We start from the raw sequence: 22017 nt of genomic DNA on the forward strand, positions 1-22017 counted from the left end.
TAATGCCGTTTCGATCTTATCTTTGATTTTATCTTCAATTATATCACTGAGAATTTAAATGTTTCTTAGTGAGTCTCGCAGCTTGGGAATGATTCACTTTAGGGTAATGCTTGCTGTGGTTACACAAGATATTCTGTGTACTTTGAATAAGTAGAACTTCTGAATTTGCTTACCAACACTGACCTTATGCAACTGTTGCACTGTACTTCAGGTTTTATGTGTGAATAAGATGATTTCCAAAATAGACTACAGTCTCCATACAAAGTGGAAACAATGACTAGGAATGTGAATCTTGATTTGGGGATATCCATAAGGTCTGGGAACAAAAAATGTTGTGGTGAGATGTATGATGAGTGGCTATTTCCTATATTTTAGGCATTGGGGAAATGGAAAACAATCTCAAAAAATTAGCTTTTAGTCAGATTTTACATTATCATTTTTTGCAGGTTTATGTTGCTGACCACAGGTTTTTGCTATGTCATATTTGTGGCTTTTTAAAAAATACTGAATCTTAAGTTTATAACTTAGTAATTGTAACAGTTGAAAAGTTCAGTTTGTTGCTGAAAATGGGTAAATGAAAAAAAAAAAACCCAAAAAAAATCATCCAACCTCTTCTCAAGTTTATTTTATAGATTACAAAAGGAAAACAAAAAAAGATGGTTTATGTAGAAGAACGAAAGTTGGGAGAGGGAGCTGTTGTCTGAAGAACATATTATTGCCAGATAACTGCTGCAACTCTGGAGTTCACAAAATGTGTCTGGGTTACTCTTTATGGTGGAGTTAGGCACAGAAATCTAGGAAGCATATAGCTGTAAATGTATAGAAAACTGTGTTTCATGTGTGGTTGATTCAGGTTTAATGTTGCTTTATTTTTCTTTCTTAGATTCAAGCACCCTTTAAGGACCAATGTACCCAATAGCTCATGGAAGAAAAAAATCAAAACAGGACATCCTTGGTTTCCAGGCTACCGAAATATGGAACGAAAACTTTAGGGGCTGTTTTGCAACCTATGCCAAACGGGACGGCTGTGAACTTAGCAGGGAGTAACGGTGGCAAAAATTACAACAAGCACAATGGCACTGTTGGAATGTCTTCCTTTGCTTTCAACTGGAAAAAATCAAATAAATATCAGCTTAATGATCAGAATGGGAGAGAGGCCAACGCCAGACGCAATTCTAATGAAAAATTAATTGATTCTGAGAAGTACCCTCAGTCTCAAGGAGCATTGGGCAATGATGAGCTCAGGGTGGGATTGAACAGTACTGCTTCAGTTGCGTCAAAAGCAGCAAAGCAAACCAATATGTTTGTATCTTCTACTGAGGAATTAAATCCAAAGTCTATACCTGGACTCTCTAGTTCAGCTAAGTTCACCAAAGGTACCCTGTCAGGAAGGACATACTCTGGACTCAATGCTCCAAGATCAAATTTAAATGGATTTTATGGAAATCGGCCAGTGGTAGGTTTGCAGAGGCCTAGAGCTAATTCTGGTGCCACAAGGACAAATTCTGGAGAAAGCCTGGCACAATCTACAGACAATGCTAGCAAGGCTTTTTCCTGTGACAAAATGGTAAGATCACAAAGTTTTTCACATTCCATTCAGAATTCTTTCCTTCCCACTACATCTCTAACCAGGTCACATTCCTTTAATAAAGCTGTGGATCTTACAAGGCCTTACCATAGTCAAAATCTCGCTGCCAGGACGTCTCAGAGGTCTGCTCTGCTGTCAAGAAACGCGTGTCAGCTGGATGTACCCAATGGAAATGAGCCCATGAAGTATGGATTTACCAGAGCGTACTCGGCTGTGTCAGCTCCCTGTTCCAAGAAACCCCCACTGTCAAATGGATCTGGGTCAGCACCTTCCTATGGATACAGATTAAGTCGGCCTTCTCTGCTGAAGCCTACCAGGCAGCGGTTTGCTGGGAATGCCGTGGTGGATGGCAGCAAAAGCGCTGCTCCCGACACGCGCGCGGTGGAGAGCGCGGAGATTTCAGCAACCATCAATAGGGCCGTTGATAAAAACAGCATTCTAGAGAGCAGGGCTCAAAGAACAGAACCTGGGGAGGCCTTGCGTGAAGGTCTGGGAAAACATGGGTCAAAAGTGATGTGTATGAGCGATGATGGAGATGAAATATCTATATCTTCTTTGTCATCCTCTGAGAAAAACGATTTGAGTGAAGACTTCAGTGACGATTTCATAGATATAGAAGAGGCAAACAGAACTGTACAAATCCAGCAGAAGGAGAGCTGCCTTCAGGAATTAGAGCATGGGAGCAGAACATCCATCGAGCCATTTACATCTCTCAAGGAAGGTGGAGGATCTTGCTGTAATGCTGATGACTGGCTTGATATAAATGTGTCTGGTAAATACATTTTTATGTTCTGTTTGAAATTTTAGGTGCTGAATCAAAATTCTGTAATGGTAATTAAGTTATTTAATATAATTGCCCATTGCTTCAGATTTGTTTCAGAATGGAACTGCTCTATGCTGACATATGTATTTGCTTGTGCCTTTTCTGCATTATAGTTTTTTGTTTTTCCCAAGCATTACTTTGAAGAGCTCTTTGTGATAAAATTGAAGGTGACCTCCTTTAAACACATGTGCGTTGTGATTGTGGGATCCCTCATATCCTTGCTATGCCATTCATTTTCTGGGTTGATGATATTTTAAGAAGATTTCACCTTGTGCTCCCTCCACCTCTGTAGGCAGAGAACAGCTGTAACTGCTTCTAAGTAGTGGAAATAAGTGTAGGATGTGTAATTGAATTAGTTCAGTTATAAACAGGATTGTTACTGGGTCTTTTTTGGTTTTTTTTCTGATGCATATTAATTCTTTTAGTTGAAGACAAAAGAAGATGCTTTTGAAAGTCACATTTTCAAATCTTTCTTGGGCTTCTCATGATACAAGCTTGTTGGAGAGATGTTGCAATTGAAAGACTAGATCCAAAGGGTATATTTTTGGACCCACCTTCTAATATGTTAAAGAGATGCAGATTTCTAGAAAGTAGCTTCCACAGTGGGTGAATTAGGGCAATGTAAAAGGTTAGCAAAGATGCTGGCTGGAAGTTTCCTTGGTTGTAGCTGCCAAACCAGCTTGAGCTTTTCCCCCTTCTGGGCTGAGGGAGCAATGCTGTAGGAAGCTTGCAGGTATTTGTGTTACAGTACAGCCCCAGCAAAGGTAGCACACCAGTAACAGGCATTTTAGTGTTTATTTTCTGAATATTGGATTGTTTCTGTAATCTTAACTGATGCCATTTTCTTTAAGCAGTGGATGACAACAGTGAAAGCACAAAACACACTACTGACAATGTCATCTCTTCAGAGATGAACTACAGAGCTGGCTCCTCCTTTGAGCTTTCTCCATCTGACAGCTCTGATGGCACATATATGTGGGATGAAGAAGGGCTGGAACCTATAGGAAGCGTCCATCCGTGTGGAAGTTACGACTCTTCAGAAATGAACAGCATAGTATGTACCTGTATTCATAACTTGCATTATTACAGTGTGTTTAGTTTATTGCTTATTAATTATTTTTTTAATGTTAGTTATTTTTTTAAAAAAATATAATTGTTCCCTCTTTCCGCTGTAGTTGATTGCTCTGCGAAACTTCTTGTTTAGGGTCTCCTGTTTCTGGACAGGTGACCTTGATCAGGCTGTTTGCACACATTTTTTTCTTTCTTTATTCTAAAGTCAGGACAAAACAGGTCCTTCCTTATGTAATCTCATAGCAGTGCTCACAAAGAGTAAAGGAACTTGATTTCTGCAAAGGATAGGTTCAATACCTCCTACTAATCTCTAAACATAGGAGTGAAAAAGCCAGAAAATAGCTGTTGCCTCTGTGGCTTCTTGTATTTGTTGTTCTATACTGTGTGCTCATAGGGCCCTCGTGAGCTGAAGCAGACATTTGATTTCTCTGTCCAGTTAATCATATCATCTTTGAGGTAGAGACTTGGCTGTAGCTCTCTGTGGCACAGCTGTGCATCTCCAGTGGGGTACACAAATGCAGCACAACATTTTCTTGCTGCTAAACTCAAGCTGATGTACAAGAAGCATCATGAAATATAAGGAGAGTGGATGGAGAGTTGTTGCTGTGCTGTGATCCTCTGAGATCAGAGAGCCAACCTTGGAATTTTAGTGGGCCTGAAGAAAATTCTGTCTGTCTCCCCTCATTTATACTGCTTTATCTGCACGGACTTTTGAATCAAGCAACCTGGATTTTATTGACACGATGTTAACAATCAGAAGGTTTGACTAAACCAATTTGGTTTAATCAATGTGTCATGCTTTGTGTGTTTCAGGTGTGTTAGGTACTGTGTCACCACTGCCAGTTTAGTGATGTAGATACCACTTTCAGACTTGGGCACAGATAGGTAATTATATTCTTTGTGTATAAGTGAATAGAATTCCTGATATATTTTCAGCTGCTTGTGGTATTGTTTGCTCTCAGTCTTAAATTATGATGTTGGGATCTAGTGCTTGAAAGAGTTTAGCTGTGGTTATTAACTTTTTGTGGCAATTGTGACCAGCTTGGAAAAGCTGTTAGAGATTTTTATAGTGTGAGTTTTGTAGCTTTATTGGTGTTTATAGGGAAAACCCAAGTTTCATGGAGGCCACTGCAAAAACAAACACCTTTGTCAACACAGGCATGCGCATGCCAAGAAAAAAAGGAAGTTTTTATACTCTGTCCTTGGTAAGTTTTAAACATAGGTCTTTTGATACATATTCTGAAAAGTAACAAAGTAATGGAAGACACTTCTTTTACTGTGCTTTTGGAGTATATATCTAGGTTTTGATACATGTAGCCTCCTTGAATTAATTTGTGCAGGGGTATGAGTTCCTGTTGAATCAATGTGCTGATTGACAGAAGCTGTTCTAAGCGGATGTGGAGCAGAGGTACATTAGAAGCCTTTGATATTCTTGTTCACTATTTTGGATTATTTCTTTGTTTATTGAAAGTAAAGAGTTTTTAGAGAGGGCTTAAGAAAGGAAGAATGTATTTACTCGTTTTTAAGGAAGTGGAGAAAGGACATTTTAAGCCTTGATGTTGAATCTAGAAGATCACATGTTGTTTCTATCCATTTTGATTTTTTTTTTATCCTGTTACTGCTTTTCCTGAATTTCAGTGCTTACTGTACTGTGACATTTATCTTTTCTCATCTGAAGGAGAAAAGCATCAATAGCACGTTTCATTTTTGCAAGGCAGAAATGTATTTTCAGTAGCTTGGGTTTTGAGGGGAAAAAATGTAGCTCTGAAGTGTTGAATTGCCTCTTAGTAGTGGGATTTTTTTTTTCTATACTTGTGGTTTTGGTAGAAATTATGATATATTCGATTTCTTTAGGCTAAAGATTAAACAGTGATCTTTTCTAATCTGAAGATGCAGAGGAATTTCTGATGCAGTTTTTCATTCTTTCTGAAAAATAGTACTCTTGAGTAGGTTACTATAAGCTTTTGTTCCATGTTTTTCCTTTTCTCTGCAAGCAGGGAGTATAAAGACAAAAATGTGAATGCATTGAGAATAATTATTGTGATTAGTCAACACGTCAGATGTTTTGATTGCTGGGAGATACGTGATCAAATTATGCAGTTTCTATCCTCCAGTTTGGTGAGTTAAAAGCAGTTCATATCTGTGTGTCAAAATCCAGTTGATGAGAGTCAGATTTAAGAATTTGGAGTGCTTGGGCTAATGCCAGCCTGCCTGCCCCTTGGATTAAGTATTTCCAGGGCAGTCACCAAAGCAGTAGTTCTGGAGTTCCTGTGGCACCAGGCTGGGGTGAGTAGAAGCAGTGTGGCTAAGTGACAATTTAGGGAACTATGTGCAGAGTAATTGGTCGTGTTTACTGCACAATTGGCCTTTTTCTTCCTCATTTCCATTCTGCTGTTGTTCTGGTAGTCTTTTAAGCTTTATCCTTCTTAGTATCAACAAATGCTAAATGCTTTTCCTATGCTTTTCCATAGATGGCAGTGCAGCTCCCACTAGGGTGATTTTAGTTTAGGAGTGTTTGGACCATCTTTGGAGGGGCAGCTTTTGCAAAGGCATTTTAACTGGCTTTTTGAAAAGAGAACCAGCATAGGAAGGCAAAAGCAGGAGCTTGCTGGCATCTGAAGCTCATTGCTCCTTTTTGGGGAGCAGAAAAGCCAATATATTTGCTATTCTCAGTGCATCTTGGTTTTAAAGACATGGGGATGAAGAATAAAAATAAATTTCACCTCTTTTAGTACAGTCCTTCTGTTCTTTACTAACTGAGTGAACGGCTGTGGAGAAAATGCGTAATCCAGTGTTGGAAGTTTAAAAGTCATACAAATCTAAATAATATCACAGGGAGGACTTGGAGCTTGGTAGGAATGTGTGAGGTTTTTGTAAGGATGAAAGTACTTCTATTGTCTAATTGCATAAGAGAAAATAACTAATTCCACTATCCCTGTTGTTGTTCTATTTCCACTTTCGAATGGAAATTTTGGTTAATTTGGATAACTTTCTTAGTGCTGAACTGCTTTCAAATTTCTAAGCACTGATTTTGTTGGTGCCCTTTATAGTTTTCTCAGCAGCTGGTCTTTGCTGCTGAGCACCAAGTTCAGTTCTGTGTGAGCAAACTGATGCTTAGCAGAGCAGTTGATGGCTCTGTAGCTTAGCAGGAAGGGCAGTGTTTATTCATAGGTGCTCTCACTTGATTTTAGCTGTGCTGTTTGCTCCTGTCCTGGGTTTTAGTCACTTACTGCAGTGCCTAGTTCCTTTAGTGCTTCATGGCAGAAAGCTGCTCAGCAGTGCGAGGTACAACTGCTGGTTATAGTTGAGTCTTGCTAGATTTTTGTTTTCAGTAATTTTGTCTGAAAATGCTGTTCACCGTACATGCAAGCAATGTGTTCTCAAACAGGCATCCTGATTGGAGTCTCATGGCTCCTTTGCTTGCCTTCTCTTGCTGTAGCAAGGTTTGAGCTGTTTGCTCATCTCCAGCACATTAAGTAAGCACATGAGAAACAGAAACTTTAATGTGTGTTTTTTCAGAGTGAAGCTTTGAATGTTTTTGGCAAGTGCACATCCTTATTTACATTGAGAAGGGTGGGTACTACAGCTGTTCTTGTTCTGAGGTATCTGCTTGTTTTTAAAGATGCTACAATATTCTAGAGCTCAAAGTCTGCAAGAAGTAAAACTTTAAACTGAAAATATTCCAATAATTTTGGCTTCTTTCTGTAATATTCTCTAGAGAAGAAGTCTTTGCAATATAATTCGGGGTTTGCTTTTTTTTTTTTTTTCTTTTAAAGCAATTTCATTTGGGTCAATAGGCTTGGACAGGAAGCTTTCAGAGTGTTCCCTGTACTGTCAGATCGACTCTTTTTCCTGTAGGCTTCAGTAGCAATGTGAATCTTTGCTCTGTGTTCATTTTTCCTGAAGTAAATAAAGCCAGTATTTTTGGGTATGTGCAGAGTGAACATCAGTGTAATTATAAGGGCATAGGATTAGGGAATAATAATTGAAATCTGGCTTGAGAAGACAGATGGGTTTTAACTGCTTTGCTGAGAATTTAATTGCTGTTGGGATGAAATCTGGATCTCACTGGAATGAATCAGTTTGACACATGGCCAGAATTTTAGCCGGAGTATAAAATAGTTACATTTTTCTCTTCTTCCAGGCAATTTTTGAAATCTTGTAAGATTTTTGTTGTTGTTCTTTGTTATATTTTTCCCCTTTGTGACTGTAACTTGGGCAGGGGCAGTTCTGAATTAGTTTTTGAGACTGGGCAGAATGCTTTCTGTCCTCTAAAAGACTGGTACTCAGTGAAGTGTGCTCTACTTCTTAGAGGAAATGAACTTGCTAAAAGAGAATTGTTTATTTCAGTTATTAATTTCTTTCAGTAGTTATTTACAAGTAAATTAGTGTTAATTAGCTTAATTTTTTTAATAATTCACTTTTCAAAATGACTCTGTAGTAAGGTTTAAATTGCTAGTCTGATTTCTCAAATGAGTAATTTATTAATGTGAATTCAGACTTGTAATATGTGTAGTTCTAATACATTTATTTCCTTTATTATTTTATTTATTTCCATTTATTGTACTTTCTTGATATTGCCTTCTACACATTCTCCTTTCTTTAGCTGAACTTTCTTTTCGGGAGGTTACTTTCTTTTCAGGAGGTTAATGCCAAAACACTAATTCTTGTTCTGTGAGAAGCTGGGCTTTTTAAACTTTGTGATGTTTGGTTATAGCTGTAATGAAAATAAAACTGCAAGTACGCTAAAGACAATGTAAAAAGTATGTAATCTTTCCTCAACACAAACTTTTCTTTTTTTGCTATGACTTTCTAAAAGAGTAGTCATGAAATGAGTCCTTCAGGTGCAAGCTAGTTACAAGAAGCACACATTAAAAGCCTTTCATTTAATGAGCCAGTTGAAATTCAGGTTTTTTTTCTCTTTACATTTTTCAAAGAACAATGAGTATCTTGCTCAAAGCAGAGAAGTGCATTAAAAAGACACATATTTCTTGACAGGCTGTACTCAAATGAACAGTGTTGACTTACTGCATTTCCTCCTTTCTTAGAATACAAAAGGTGAGGTTAATAAAGAGAATTAATTGCATTTTGTGCTCCCATGTTGTTTCCTAAAAGTAATTTGTGTACTTCAGTTGAGCACTTCTTAAAGAAGTGTCTGAGTTTGTTCTGTACCTGAAAGCAAAGGATGATTTCACCTCAGTGCATTTTGACTAAAATTCATTATGGAATTAATAAATACACACTTCCAATTTTGTATGTGGTTTGAGATTTTTAAATTTTTTTTTTTGCTAGTGAACGTGATACAGTGAGAACTGATGATACTGTTAGATGCCAAATACTCTAGTGAGGTTGTGAGGTTGGAAAGAGAGAGAAGACTTTATTTTTGTGGTATAATTATTTAATGAAGTACAGTTGTTCTAGTCTTAGGGAGTCTTGTTATATATCTGTGTTGGGGTGATTTGAATTTTGAAGCCTGTTGCCTTTTTGCTGCCTACCAAGCCTGTAAAACCACAGAGATTTTAGTTTTCTTGCAGCTGCCAAGTTTTATCTGGCCACTGTTGTGACAGGACCATGGAGGAGGAAACTGGGCAACCTCTCCCTTCAGGTGTGTGGGGGGATACCAGGATTCATCAGTGTGTCAGGGGAATGAGGCTATGAGAATGTACGTGTGACTGTAGTGCCAGTGAAAGGGGAGGTGATTTTATCTGCCCAGGAGGTATTCAAAAAACCAAGGTTTTTTTCAAGTGCATTCAAATGCACTTGAAAAGTCACCTCATACAGGTGTGGAGGTGTGTATGGGCAGTGATAGAAATCCTCAGTGGCAGATACTCCTCACTGGCTGTGGGTACGCTGCAGTGTACAGTGTCTGTGAACCTCCTGGGAGTGACTGAGAGCAAACCCAGAGAGAGTCAGATACTCTGCAATTTGTGTTGTCCCTCCTTCGATATTGCTCTCCATGACCAACATAGAGGAGAGCACCTTCTATGGATACAGAACACATAGCATCACTAATGTGGTATGGTGGTATGGAGTTCTGTTTTCTGCTTCTGCTCAGGGAATTTTCATTATTTACTTTCATCACCAAAAAAATTCTGTCCTGTAGGACAAATTTAATTCATTGGTCCTTCACATTCCTTTACCTGAAAGCCTGACTTCTGGGTTAGACCAATATATCTCTTGGCAAGAGGTATCACAGTAGCACATGAGGTCTTCTGTGAGTGCTTAGCTTTTACTGCTGCATTCTAGATAATGTCAAACAATGTGTGAATTTTTACTTGGGATACAGAAAGATTTCTTGGAAATACATTATCTGAGAAGCTGCCATTCCTGTAGTCAGACTTCCTGCCCGTATGTGTATGTATATATATGTAAAGAATGATTCTGGGACTGGAATCTAATACACATGTCAGCCTTGAAAGCTGTTTTTCATTGGAAGCTGTGTATTGGAAGTTGCTGTAGTTGGTAACCTCTGTTTAAGCTCCTAAATTCATGTCTAAGTTCCAGGTACTTTTGTCCCAATATCTTCATGTCATGTTCCAGAATCTGATAAAAATTACTCAGATTTACTTAAATTGTACTGTTCTAACTTCACAGTTTTAATTTTTTCCAATAATACAAGTACAGAAATCTGGCAATTGTTTTTTATCTTCTTAATTGCTAAGAAGCCTATACCTAAAAATGTATGTTTGGAAAACCACTGGACTGCTTGGTTCTGATTTCAAAGCCTCAAAAGTCAGTGTCATCTTTTTGCCTTTAATCTTCGTTATGAACAGATAATATTAGTGAGCATACTGAAGTAATGGGAGAACATCCTTGAGTAATATTTCCACCAATAAGTTTTTAGTAGAAAACTGCAACTGCTGTGAAAAATTCAGTCTGTATTGTTGCTTGTCAGTACAGAACTAAGGGCACAAACTCATTTCAGTCTGTTACATCAGCTCCTCAGCCATTCCTGCAGTGGAGTTTGCTGGCAGGCAGTTTTCTGCTCATGGCAGAGAAAGGAAATGTCATTACATTAGAGACTGATTTTTAGAGTGAAAATAGCCACCATCTACTGTCCTGTCTCTTCTCCAGTCTTTAACTTTTGAGTTGAACTGTAGCAGCAAGGAGAGGTGGTGAGAAACTGAATTACTTAATGAGATGGCACTTCTATCTGTCCTGTGTTATGTGGGTGTCCCTACTGTCAGACATTATTAGGAGGTAGTATGACTTTATTACAGTGCACAAAACTCTTGTGATACTGGTCTGAGAGACATGACATTTGGTGAACATCCTTTTAGGCAAATGACCTTTTTTCCTTTGGGAAAGCTTATATGCCTTTGAGAGCTGCATCCTTCAGAACTGACACTGGTAGAAGTTAGGACTAGGTTCATTTCCTAGGCTTGTAAGAGATGTTTTCTGTATGAGCTGGTGACTTGCATGTCCACATGTGAGCTGGTTCTGAGCTTTTGTGCTCTTGGCTGACACTGTGGAGATGTGTCAGGATGATGTGGCATAAACACATTTCTGCAGTAATGCAGTAAGTGGGGCAACACTTGCTGTGTTGTTAGTTTGGAGAGATTGGTCAAAATAGAATAGAATAGAAAGTAGCTTGGAGATATTTGAGGATGGTTTTGGTTTTAATTAGAAACAAGTATATTAAGCTGGCTGTGTAAGAATAGAACACATTAATGCTGTGTAACGTGTCATAGTCAGGTTACTCCAAAAGTCTCTTAGGGTAGAATTAAAACTCTTGCACAGAGGAAACAACTGAGCTCCTGGTACAGCCATGCCCACGCTGTTCCTCTGAGGTTTTTGTTTGGTTCCTTTCTCAGCTGGGAATTATTTGAAGCATCTATATTTTCCTTAAACCAAACATTGTGCATTTAATACAAGTGCAAGTCAGTGGAGTGAGAATCATTCACAATCATTTCTGCCAGTCAGAAGTAGCTGTAGCAATTACACATTGCTTAATAGGGTAAAATGCTCCATTGCTGGTTAGATAAACTGTAAAAGCAGTGCTGAACCTCTGGTATTGGTAGGCTTTTTGTGCAAACAGACTGGAGGCAGTGAGTAGGAAGGACTGCTCTTCCTCCTCCCCTGCTCTTCCTCTGTCACTATTTATGCTCACTGCTGACTGCTTTCTGTGATTGTGTTTAAAAGTAAACAGGAAACTCTCTATTTAAAAGCACCAGCCTATTAAAAAAACCCCAAAAATAGAAAATCTTTTAAATTTTGCTGGAATTCTATTGAAGGATGGTTACAATGCTTCCCCCTTTCAGCTTTCCTCATTGCTGGAGGCTAGATGGCAGTCAAGGAATGCTGCATGTGGCAGTGGGTGTAGCTTGGGCTGTGTGTTTCAAAGTGCCGTTGCTTATGAATTGGTCAAGTCTCAACAGAATGGCTAATGTTTCTGGTTTTCCTCTTTCTCTTCTTTCATTGTGTTATTGAATTTCAGATTTTTTACACAGTCTGACATCTGATTTTATATTTTAAAAAAAAAAAAAAAAAACCAAACCAGCAAGTATAGATGCTTTAGATACAGCATGTAATAACTTAAGCTAATAATGAATTCCTCTATACTTTCAGTAAACCTAGGTATAACATGCCTCTATAAAAATGTTTTCAAGAACAGTGAATCTTTAAGACCGTTCTACTTAACAGTTAAACCAAAAATGCTTTGGATTTTCCAAACCAAGTTGTTGTTACATGTGTTGCCACAGCAACCTTCAGTTACAGAGCATGGACAAAATGACAAAATACTTGTTTGCCTGATTGGCCTAATTATCTTTAATGTGACTTGTACAGAGTACTCCTTTCCTATCCTGTCTTTGGTGACCTGCAGAGTTCTATCCCACCTCTTTCCTGGGAGGTTTTCTCTGTTTTAAGGACTTCATTTACATGGGGTTTTTCTCTTCAGCCCTATGGTACACTATGTGCTGTTCCTCTGTCTGTGTTTTCTGCCTTCACTTAAGAATTCTGTTCAGTTCCTATATAATGTCGCCTTTTTGGAGACTTCCTATTTCTTTTTTTATCTCTATCTCGGATGTTGTCAAATGCTGAAAATAGCATTGAGAAAGACCCTGGAGGTTTCCCTCTTTTCTTCTGTCAGCCTTGCCTTGTGTTTGACTTTGGCAGTTATTCTTTAGCTGCCCTTCAGATGACTGATTTATCCAGTCTACTTTCTGTTTGTTTTTAAAAGCCACTTCTTTTTTTTCATTCCTCAAGCACCTGAAATGATGGTTTCTTAGTTTTGGTGCTACTCTCAAATGCTTCACTTGAGTTTTTTGGCCTGATTCTCCTGTAGTTCTTTCCCTTTACTCACTCTTATCTTCTACTGTGGTCTTTTTTCAGCATCATCAAAAACAAGACCTAAGTCACTAAATCAGTAATAAAAACAATTTGTTATTTTCCTTTAGCTGGCTGTTTCCTAAAGGTGGAACAAACAGGTGAGGTCTGAGATTGTGAGTTATGGAAACAGGTAAAATGTTGTTCCTAACGCTCACCACCAGTTCATGACTCCCTCGAAGCAATTGCTTTTCCTGCAAAATATCCTGACCTGGAATTGGTACTTTGAGCTCAGACTCTTCTCAATTCTGGTAACGCTCTCTGAAATTAGTTGAGGGCTTTGCATTTCTGCGCTAACCTCAATGCCTGACTTCATTTTTTTAAATTCCATTGTAATATACATTGTGTTATAAACTTTCAATGGTCAACATTTTTAGTTTAGTAGGGAGAAAATGCAGATATCTGTCTGTCTTCTATTTTGGGTACTTTGTGCTTTACTTTGGTTGCATTATAACCTTACAATACTTCATGCAGGAAGTGAGAAAGCTGAGAATCAGGCCTCTTGCCTAGGTTCAGCTGTTAAGCTAAATTGAACTCAGATTGGTTGGTGGACTGAAAAATAGCATTCTTCAGTTTAAGAAAAAGCTTATGATGCGTGTTGCATGAGGAATTTTTGAAAACTGAACTTTTTGAGAGGAATATTTTGCACTCCAGTTCATTATGGTGAGCATTACTTTATAATGAAATCTGGAGTTTTGCTTCAGCAAAAGCAGCTCTTCTGCATGGAGCTCCCCAGTCTTCAAAGCAGTGGTCTTGATGTTGTGTGCCTCCCTAGAAAGAGGTGCTGGGCTCCATGACTCCAACAAACTGGGTTAAATCCCAAGCTGTGGGTGAGTGCTGTTGGGTGTGCTTGCTGAACACAGCATCTGAGGACAATCACTCCAGAAAGGATTTGCAGAACATGGAAGTGAACTTGCTGAAAGTGGTATGACACATGTGGTGTGCCTTGCCCTTTTAGCCTTTTCCCTTCTCCTTGTGCAGCATGAGGGCTCCCTGCACTGGGGTGCTCGAGTTCCTCAGTTCTTACATCAGGACTCACAGATGGTCTGTCTCACCTCATGCTTTCCCTGTTCTATTGCAGGAAGCCAGCAAAGCACGCTGCCTGTGTCCAGCAGAAAAGCTTTGTGGAGAGAGAGCTTGGGGACAGCAGTGTAGTTGGACCTGGGATTTCACAGTCCCAAACTCAATCTCTTCCTAGGTTGTACCAGCTTGAAAATCTAGTGCTGAATCAGCCTTGCGAAAATCATACCCCTTTTAGTATACATTACTCTTTTTTTCACTTCTACAAATAGAATGGGATTCTTCTTTTTCTGTGACTAGTAATAATTGCTGAAACATGTAATATTCTCTAGGGTTGGAGCTGATGCACTTGGAAAGAATTTCTTTATTTCCTGTTCTGTTTGAGCTCATTGCCCTGAATCACTTCATGATGCTAATTGCTGTTAAGCACACATTATTAACTATGTTATTCCCATGTAATTACCTGCAGTTCCTTATGCAGTAGAAACAACAACAGTAGAACTATCCAAATTTTATTTTTTTAAATGCACTAATGTGCTGATGAAACTTGTACTTTATCTTATGGCTATGTCAGGACGACATTGCTGACACCTATTTGTATATTGTGTTTCCCAAGTAGCTCTCAGGGGGAAATGCTCAAAGTGCATTCACACGTGGCCCAGTGATTACAAAGTCTTGGTATTTGCAGTTGTGGGGTTTTTTTTGTAGCATGGAGTTTCCTTTCCTCAGTGTGGTGAAGAATGTGTAATTAGGGAAGCATAATGGAGTGTGCTGTTGACAGGAAAGTATGTCTGGAATCTCAAATACTGACCTTCTGTGACACCATTACACTTCCAAAGTTCTCATTCAGAGATAGTAAGGTGGCTTATCTAGGTTTATTAGTAAACATTCTGGCATATTGTGTTTTTATTTTGTGCATTTTTAAATGCATTTGCACAGTGATGGCAAAGCTTTTCCACTTTTTGTCTTTGTGGCCACTGTTTCCATTTTATTTGTCATGCTCATTAAATTTCTTGCAGTAGAAGAAAATAATGCTTGTTCACACTAATTTGGAAGATGAAAGCATTGCATAGAAATAATTTATCAACTACCAAACCAAAGCTGCCTCTCAAACATGCCTGTATTTTGCAGAATTACTTGAAAAAAAATATGCATTAGTTTAAAAACTCCTGGTTCCTGAATAAATGGAAGCAAAAATAGCATAAATATACGGGCATTTTGTTGTCTCAAGTATTAAATACATGTTTCCTTTAAATGGCTTCCATTTTTTTGTGAAGCTTTTTCATAGTTGGATTTATTATTATTTCCAATGCCTTGCTATGTAGGTTTTCCTGATTTTTCCTGTAAATGCATAGAATGCTACTTGTGGACAAAGCAATTCAGATAGGACTTTGAAATATGGCAGAAACAGGTGGTTTTGTCTCAAGTATTCCATCTTTCTTTTGTATTGCTCATGTTTTACAAAGTGCATAATAACTATTTTCATATCACACTCTCTCTCCTAAGTCAATAAATAACTTGCCCTGCAGAAATGCGAAATGTTTAATGTCCTGTGTCACAACCCAAATCCCCCCAAAAATCTTAAAATGTACTTAGCTCTTGTCACCATTTGCAATAAAATACAGTAGTGCTTTGTGAGTGCTGTAGGAAGGCTGCTGAAGAACAGCTGGAGAAACATTTCAGACAAATGCCTGTTAATGTTCTTCCTTTTCACCTGTGCATCTGTGACAAAGCGAATTTAACAAACGATGGCCAGCAAGGGGGTGGCTTTGCAAGGGAATGTTTTTGTGCAGTGTGTTCATAGCTTGTATGCCTGTATTCATGTAAGTATTTAATGATCACGTTACTGTGAGAAATAATTGTAAAACATCTGACTTACTTGACTTAATATTTGGTAAATTATACAATATTGGTGCCAGGCATCACTTCTAGGAGTAGCCAATAAACCAATAAACCTAAGAAAAATCTATGGTTTTGCTGTTAGGAAAGAGGTCAATGTTTGGTACCTGAGTCTGGTCTTAGGCCTTAAAGGTATGATTTTCACTGGGAACTCAGGAGCTGGAGCTGGATATCCATAGGAGTTTCCTCAGGCCTGCTGTGTGTGATTGTCACTTGGTGTTCGGGGTTTAGTTTCCTTGGAGTACTGGAGTGAAAGGGTTTCTGGTTCTCTGCCCAGGCTGCTGTGGCCGTCCAGCAGCACTGGCAGTGTCTGAGTGAGCTGTGAGCTGGGTGTTCCACAGCCTTGACCTCAGTTCCTCCTCCTCTTGGAATTCTTCAAGCAAGAGGGTCAGTCCCTGTCTTTTTAACACTGACTTGGCTTGCCCTCATTGCAGTACTTTAATATACCTGACTGTATTTAATACATATAATTCATTTAGCACTAAATAGCATTTTTCTTGTGCCATTAGCATACCTGTACAATGTGATGGTTTATTAGTCCCTTTAGGAACAGCTTTATATGAACCACAATCTGAAAGGCAAAAAGAAGCAGAGTTTGGTGCTCATAATAGCATGTTTGAAGCTTTGTTGTCCCAAAAAGTCAAGATAACATAGATTTCCCTCACTTCTTTCAGTGATTTCGTGATAATATGAGAGCTGAAATAAGAGGAATTAACATCATCTCTTCACAAAGCTGTTTTTGAATTCTAAGTAAACAGAGTAGTTGAGTTTCAAAATGCTCCCAGCTGCGGAGGAGGCAGGATATTAATGAATACAAAAGTCTTTGCAGTGTTCCATAGGCATCAGGCAGAAAAACGTTTTAATCCATCTTTGTTTCATGTAGCACTGTTACTGTGTCATATTAGCAGAGGTGTGATGATTGTTTGTATAGATGGTCTGAAATAAGGCTGTTCTTCCCTGAGTAGAGGAGGCTGCTGGTAACACTGGATGTTTGCACAATAAAAATGTAACAAAGCTTTTTGTGATAGTAGGGTATATGAAATATCGTGGAACCAGCTCTATCTCACTTTTCCTTTCTTGCAGGATATCTTGAATAATCTTGATTCATGTGATCTTGAAGATGATGATCTCATGCTTGATGTGGACCTGCCCGAGGACCCACCTCGTGACAAAGGTGAGTAAGGCAGCCAGGCAATCTCAGTATGAAAGTGCTTCATGGGCATAAGAGACTTTTTAGTTGCAGTCTTCTGACTCCTGACTTAGTAAGTCCATGCACTCATTGGGGTGGTTTTTTTAAAAGTAACAACTCCTTCTTTTGTGAGATACAGGAAGGGAGATATTTCTGTTTTCCCAAATACAACTCTTACATTTGAAAAAATCTGAATATAGAAATGTACTACCTTGAATAAAAGTGCAACCTCGTTTCATACTGGTTTTTTCCTTAGGATTATTTCTATAGAAAAAATTTGAAATTTTTAAGTTAGTCTTTCAGTGTCATGATTCAGCTATATTTGGAAATGCTGGGACAGTATTTTCTTTCAGCTTTGCTGAATGGCAGCATAATTCTTTGAGATAAATAATTTTCTTCTACAAAAAGAAAATATCTCCTAATAGATAAACATACACGTCAGGGTAGCAGAAGATGTAAAGTTTAAGATATGTGTTTTCAAATTGTGTTTTATGCACCCTTGCTTTCAGTGAGGGTGCTGACAGACTTTTCACAGAGAGGGTAGAGGTACCTAGATGTCCCTGAAATAGAGCAAATTCAGAACAGAATGAACCTGGTAAGGGAAATTACGGCTGCACTTACTCCAATCTCAGACTGGAAAGGCATTTACTTTGTTTATGTTTGAGGCATTTGCTTTGTTTATTCCTGAGCTACTCATGGGACTGATGAGTATTGTTATTATTATGAGCTACCGTTGTGTGAATATGGGTGTTAGTTTTACCTGCAAGTTCAGTGAAGGGCAGTCTGTCTTCAAGTACAGAAACACTGAATGTGGAGCACTGTCAGCCCTACCCAGTGCAAACAGGCACTGAAAGGAAGAGGCCTTCCCTTGTTTTGTGTAACATTCACCTCCTTGCTGAAGTAAATTCAGGGGTTTTTGAGAGCACCTCTGAGTTACCTGGGTGAAGACTCCTTTGTGCATGTTAGATATGAAGCCAAATTTACAGTAAATAAAGGACAGTTTTCCATCTGTGATGATGGTGGCATATCATGTTTTAATTCTGTGCACATGTGAAGTGCAGTTCTTAATCTTTTAAATCTCAGAATGAGTTTTTCAAAGTGCTTGTGTGAAATGATTGAGAACATTGCAAGTATGCAACTTTTCAACCCTGACAGGTATGAATTTTTTACTTTTTTACTAATTTTCCAGAATGGGTAACAATGCAAGCCTAAGGCATATTCTTTCAGTAGGAGTAATTTAATTCTGTTAGGGAAAAGCTAAAGAAACAATTTTAAAGGGTAGATCAATTTCTCCTAAGTTTCCTTGTTTATATGAAACACGCACTGCATTTGCATCAGTAATTCCATTACAAGTTATTAATTTGAAAACTGCTATATGGGCATGTTTTTAAAGGTAAATGGTTACCACAAAAACATTCGAAACTAATTGGTGCTACTTTTGACCGTTTTTTAGAGGTTGGGTTTCCTTGTAAAATTAGCCTGGCATAAACTGGGTATCTCTGCTTCTTATCTTGAAAATCCTGTGTTTTCAGCAAAGAGGATCTGAAAAGAAGAATTCAAAAGCCACTTCCAGGCCTTCCCTTATAGGCATGACCACTTGACAAAACAAAACTTCTCGGTTGATGTCCACCTGTCTTTATTCAGTGTCTCAGTATTTACTTTTCCAAAGCTGAAAATCATAATTGCTTGTAAACTTACTGAGTGCTTATTTTGTTATTAATTTTCGTGTGTTATGAGCTGTAGAAAGACACTGCTAAAGGATAATAAATCTTGTTAGTTAAGGTGAATACGGTTATTTTATTATGCAATTTTTTGGTTATTTGCTAGGTGATAAAAACTGAATTGTAGGTATGAGTACTTGTTCTAGTAATGTTTAACAGCCCTTTTTCCCAACACTTTTTCCATAATTATGTGCGACTTCACTGACGTCAGCCTCTTAAGACTTTCCAGGTCCTAGGAAACTCTCCTGGTTTCACTTTGGAGCCTGGGATGCTGCTTGGCCACTATTTATAGCAGCACTTGTAGCTGCACAAGCATGCAGGGAGCGAGGAGGGCCGTGTAAATCACAGGGTGACGCGGGGCTGGCTCCCAGCCCCACGCAGGCTGGGAACCCAGCAGGAAGGAGGGCCTGTTCGGAGCCGTGTGCGCAGCGGGGCTCGGGGCAAACACTGCTCCCTTGTGCGGAGCCGCTCCCAGGAAACCGCTGACAATGTGAGGGAAAGCTCCTTGGGTAAGTGAAGGACGAGATGTGGTGGCAGAATAGCAGTTTAGGATTGTTTTTGCCTGGTCTGACTCCTGGGTGGATGTTGTTTTGGCTTTCTCTCAGTCGTTTCCGGGCTGTTGCCAAATTTAGCGTTTGTTCCCTTAAGATGTTTGTGGAATTCCTGTGGCTCTGCAGAAGTTGGTGTTTTAAAGAGATCATTTGGTTTCCTTCTTTTAAATCATGCTGGTTGTCCAGTTAAATACAGATTAAATGTCTCAATCTGAAAACCAAACCATGTGAATAGGGCGAGGTATATCTGTATTTTAAGTAACAAAGTTGTTTTCTTTTTGCAATGCAATGCTCGCCTTTTTTTTACAAAGTTGCCTTTTTGTGTTTGTGTGTTGTTAGAACATGTTGAAGGCCTGGAGATACAATCAGCAAGAAAGAGAGACAGGAAATTGTTACTTTTAAATTTATTTTCTTCCATAATCTCTAGCTCCTCCAAATGATTTTTTTTAAAGTGGAAATACTGTTAAAGCTGGAATCTTCAGTTTCTGCTACAGGTTGCTATTCTTGTAATAAGTTTATACTGTTTTGGATCAGTTAAAAAAACCAAAACAAACCCCACAGACTTTACACTGAATCTGTTACCAGCACATAGTTAATATTTTATTTGCAAAGTCCTGGGAACAGGTCTTATGATTTTTTTAAACATTATGCTCTCTGTAGAGGAATGTGAAAATATGAGCCGCTATGAGAGACAAGACAGAAATGCGAGACCGCATCAAGAGGGATTCTGGAAAAGAGCACCACAACAGCGATGGAATACACAGGAGCACTATCATCTTGGCCATACTGACCATTATATCCATGGTAAAAATGATTTAAACAGGTAAATCACTTTTCTATATCCTGACAAACATTTAAACCACCAGTAAGCAATTCCTTTTTGGCACTAAGGGATCTCAAGTGATATTGAGTACGAGTACAACATTTTCAGAATAGTTTTATGTCTGAGTGGAAGCACCGCTGAGGGTTGTAACAATTTCTTTTCAAAACCTATGCTTCTGTTTTCAGTCCAAGTACTTGTTGCTCATGTTGATACAATATCATAGAAGTTGATTCAAATAGCTTATGCGTTTCATGGAAAACCATTGCAATGTCTTACTACTTGGGTTTTGTAAGTTTGGGCAGCTTTTTGCAGTTTAATTTGTTGGTAAAGTAAATGTAACCTTATAGTCTTTACAGGGTTGAATGACAGTTTAGAGAAATTCGGCTGTACTGACTGGTTTTAGGGTACTGTAGTTTGTAGTCTGAGAGGGGTCTCTGGGAGTGGAAAGGAAAACTCTGGATTTATTCATATATTTTATGCTGTGTGCCACAATATGTAAGTATAGCCTGCATTACATAGCACTTTCCTTCTTACCATCCGCTGTCTAGCTCCAGTTTGTCATGTGTATTTTTCTGTTTTGTGTTTTTTTTAGGGGTTCAAACTACCTGGAGCCCGCCGTGGGTCCCCGGGAGAGCTACGGGGCGGGCAGCGGCTGCGCGGCGCCGCGGGCGCTGGCGGAGAACACGGTGATGCTGGACGAGATGACCCTGCGGCACATGGTGCAGGACTGCACCGCCGTCAAAACACAGCTCCTCAGGCTCAAGAGGCTGCTGCACCAGGTGAGCTCTCCACAGGGACTAAGGCATTAAAATAAAGAGAAGACTGCGCCTGGGTGGGTTTATGTTCTGTTTGGCCTTATTAGGATATTGGTGTTTCATTCATAGATTGAGTTACAAAGTTCCAGAAAGTGACTATACTTTGTATTGCTGTTTCCAGTAGTGCCTTTTCTGCCTTGTCAGCGCTTTGCTGACTGCAAAACACTCTAAGTACCAAATTTTTTAATATATATTCAATATTAAAATTTACTTCACCGAGGAAACATCAAATTAAAAAAAAATCAGCGTATGTGAAAACCAGCTTTTATCCAATAAGATTCAAAAAAGCTGAGAGTTTAAAAAAAAAAATTTAAATTGATCCCATTGATCAAACTTGTATTCAGCATGTCAATGCTATTAGCTTTTTCTTAAGGCTTTGTTTTCTGTGGTAATCATATTTTTTAGAAAAATCTCTTTGCTTAGGATTCTTCTCCTGGGAAGCTGAGAAGCCTCAGAGAAAAAGGAAAACAATATTATTTCATTTGTTTTTCTTGTGTTTTGTTGCTTTGGAATGTGGTTGGACATTGTCTATCCAACAGGTGGTTATTTCATTAGTTTCATGTGAATTGTTTTGACTTAATGACCAATCAGGGTCAAACTGTGTTGGGACTCTGGAAGGAGTCATGAGTTTTCATTAGTATCTTTTAACCTTCTGTAAGCATCCTTTCTGTGTTCTTTAGTATAGTTTTAGTATAGTATTCTTTAATATAGTACCATAAAATAATAAATTAACCTTCTAAAAACATGAAGTCAAATACATCATTCCTTCCTTCATCTGGGAACCCCACAAATACAAAGGTTTTCCTCATTCTTTTAATCTTTTCTTTGTGTTTTGACAAGAAGCTTAGCAAATCCTGCTGGGTCATCTCTATTGGAAGTGTTCAAATTTAACCTTCCTACGTTATGAAATTGTCATAAGCTTTTAAGGAGCTTTTTCAGTGTACCTCAAAACTTGGAAAATTGTGGGAGTTGGTAAAGTGCTGAATGACTCAGCAGATGTATGGCATTTCAGCTACAAAAATTTCTTTGTTACCATAATAAAGAACAGTCCATGAGGGTTTCTTTTGAGGCATACACAGATTAGCATTGGAAAGTGTATGATGTTGTCTTTCAATACCAAATTCATAGCTGTTCTTTTTTAATATGATAATGTAATGGGAAAAACTTTGTGCCTTAAAAGTAAGGAACTA

The 22017-nt window shown here is 38.5% G+C and overlaps 1 protein-coding gene across 4 annotated transcripts in view; it reads left to right on the forward strand.

Annotated features, from left to right (window-relative positions):
- CCSER2 (coiled-coil serine rich protein 2) overlaps positions 1–22017 on the forward strand; it is a 60856-nt gene that overhangs the window by 10081 nt on the left and 28758 nt on the right. For 2 of the 4 annotated variants that reach the window (XM_041473653.1, XM_041473670.1), the window contains exons 2-6: positions 884–2360; positions 3263–3465; positions 16812–16902; positions 19850–20012; positions 20605–20791. In XM_041473653.1, coding sequence (XP_041329587.1) covers positions 923–2360; positions 3263–3465; positions 16812–16902; positions 19850–20012; positions 20605–20791 — 2082 coding nt within the window. In that variant the 5' untranslated portion in view covers positions 884–922. The remainder of the gene's footprint in view (positions 1–883; positions 2361–3262; positions 3466–16811; positions 16903–19849; positions 20013–20604; positions 20792–22017) is intronic. The other 2 variants (XM_041473662.1, XM_041473679.1) reach the window with 1 other exon arrangement.

The sequence above is a fragment of the Pyrgilauda ruficollis genome, unplaced genomic scaffold (genome assembly GCF_017590135.1).
Source record: "Pyrgilauda ruficollis isolate IOZ18807 unplaced genomic scaffold, ASM1759013v1 scaffold11, whole genome shotgun sequence".
NCBI classification, from domain to species: Eukaryota; Metazoa; Chordata; class Aves; order Passeriformes; family Passeridae; genus Pyrgilauda; species Pyrgilauda ruficollis.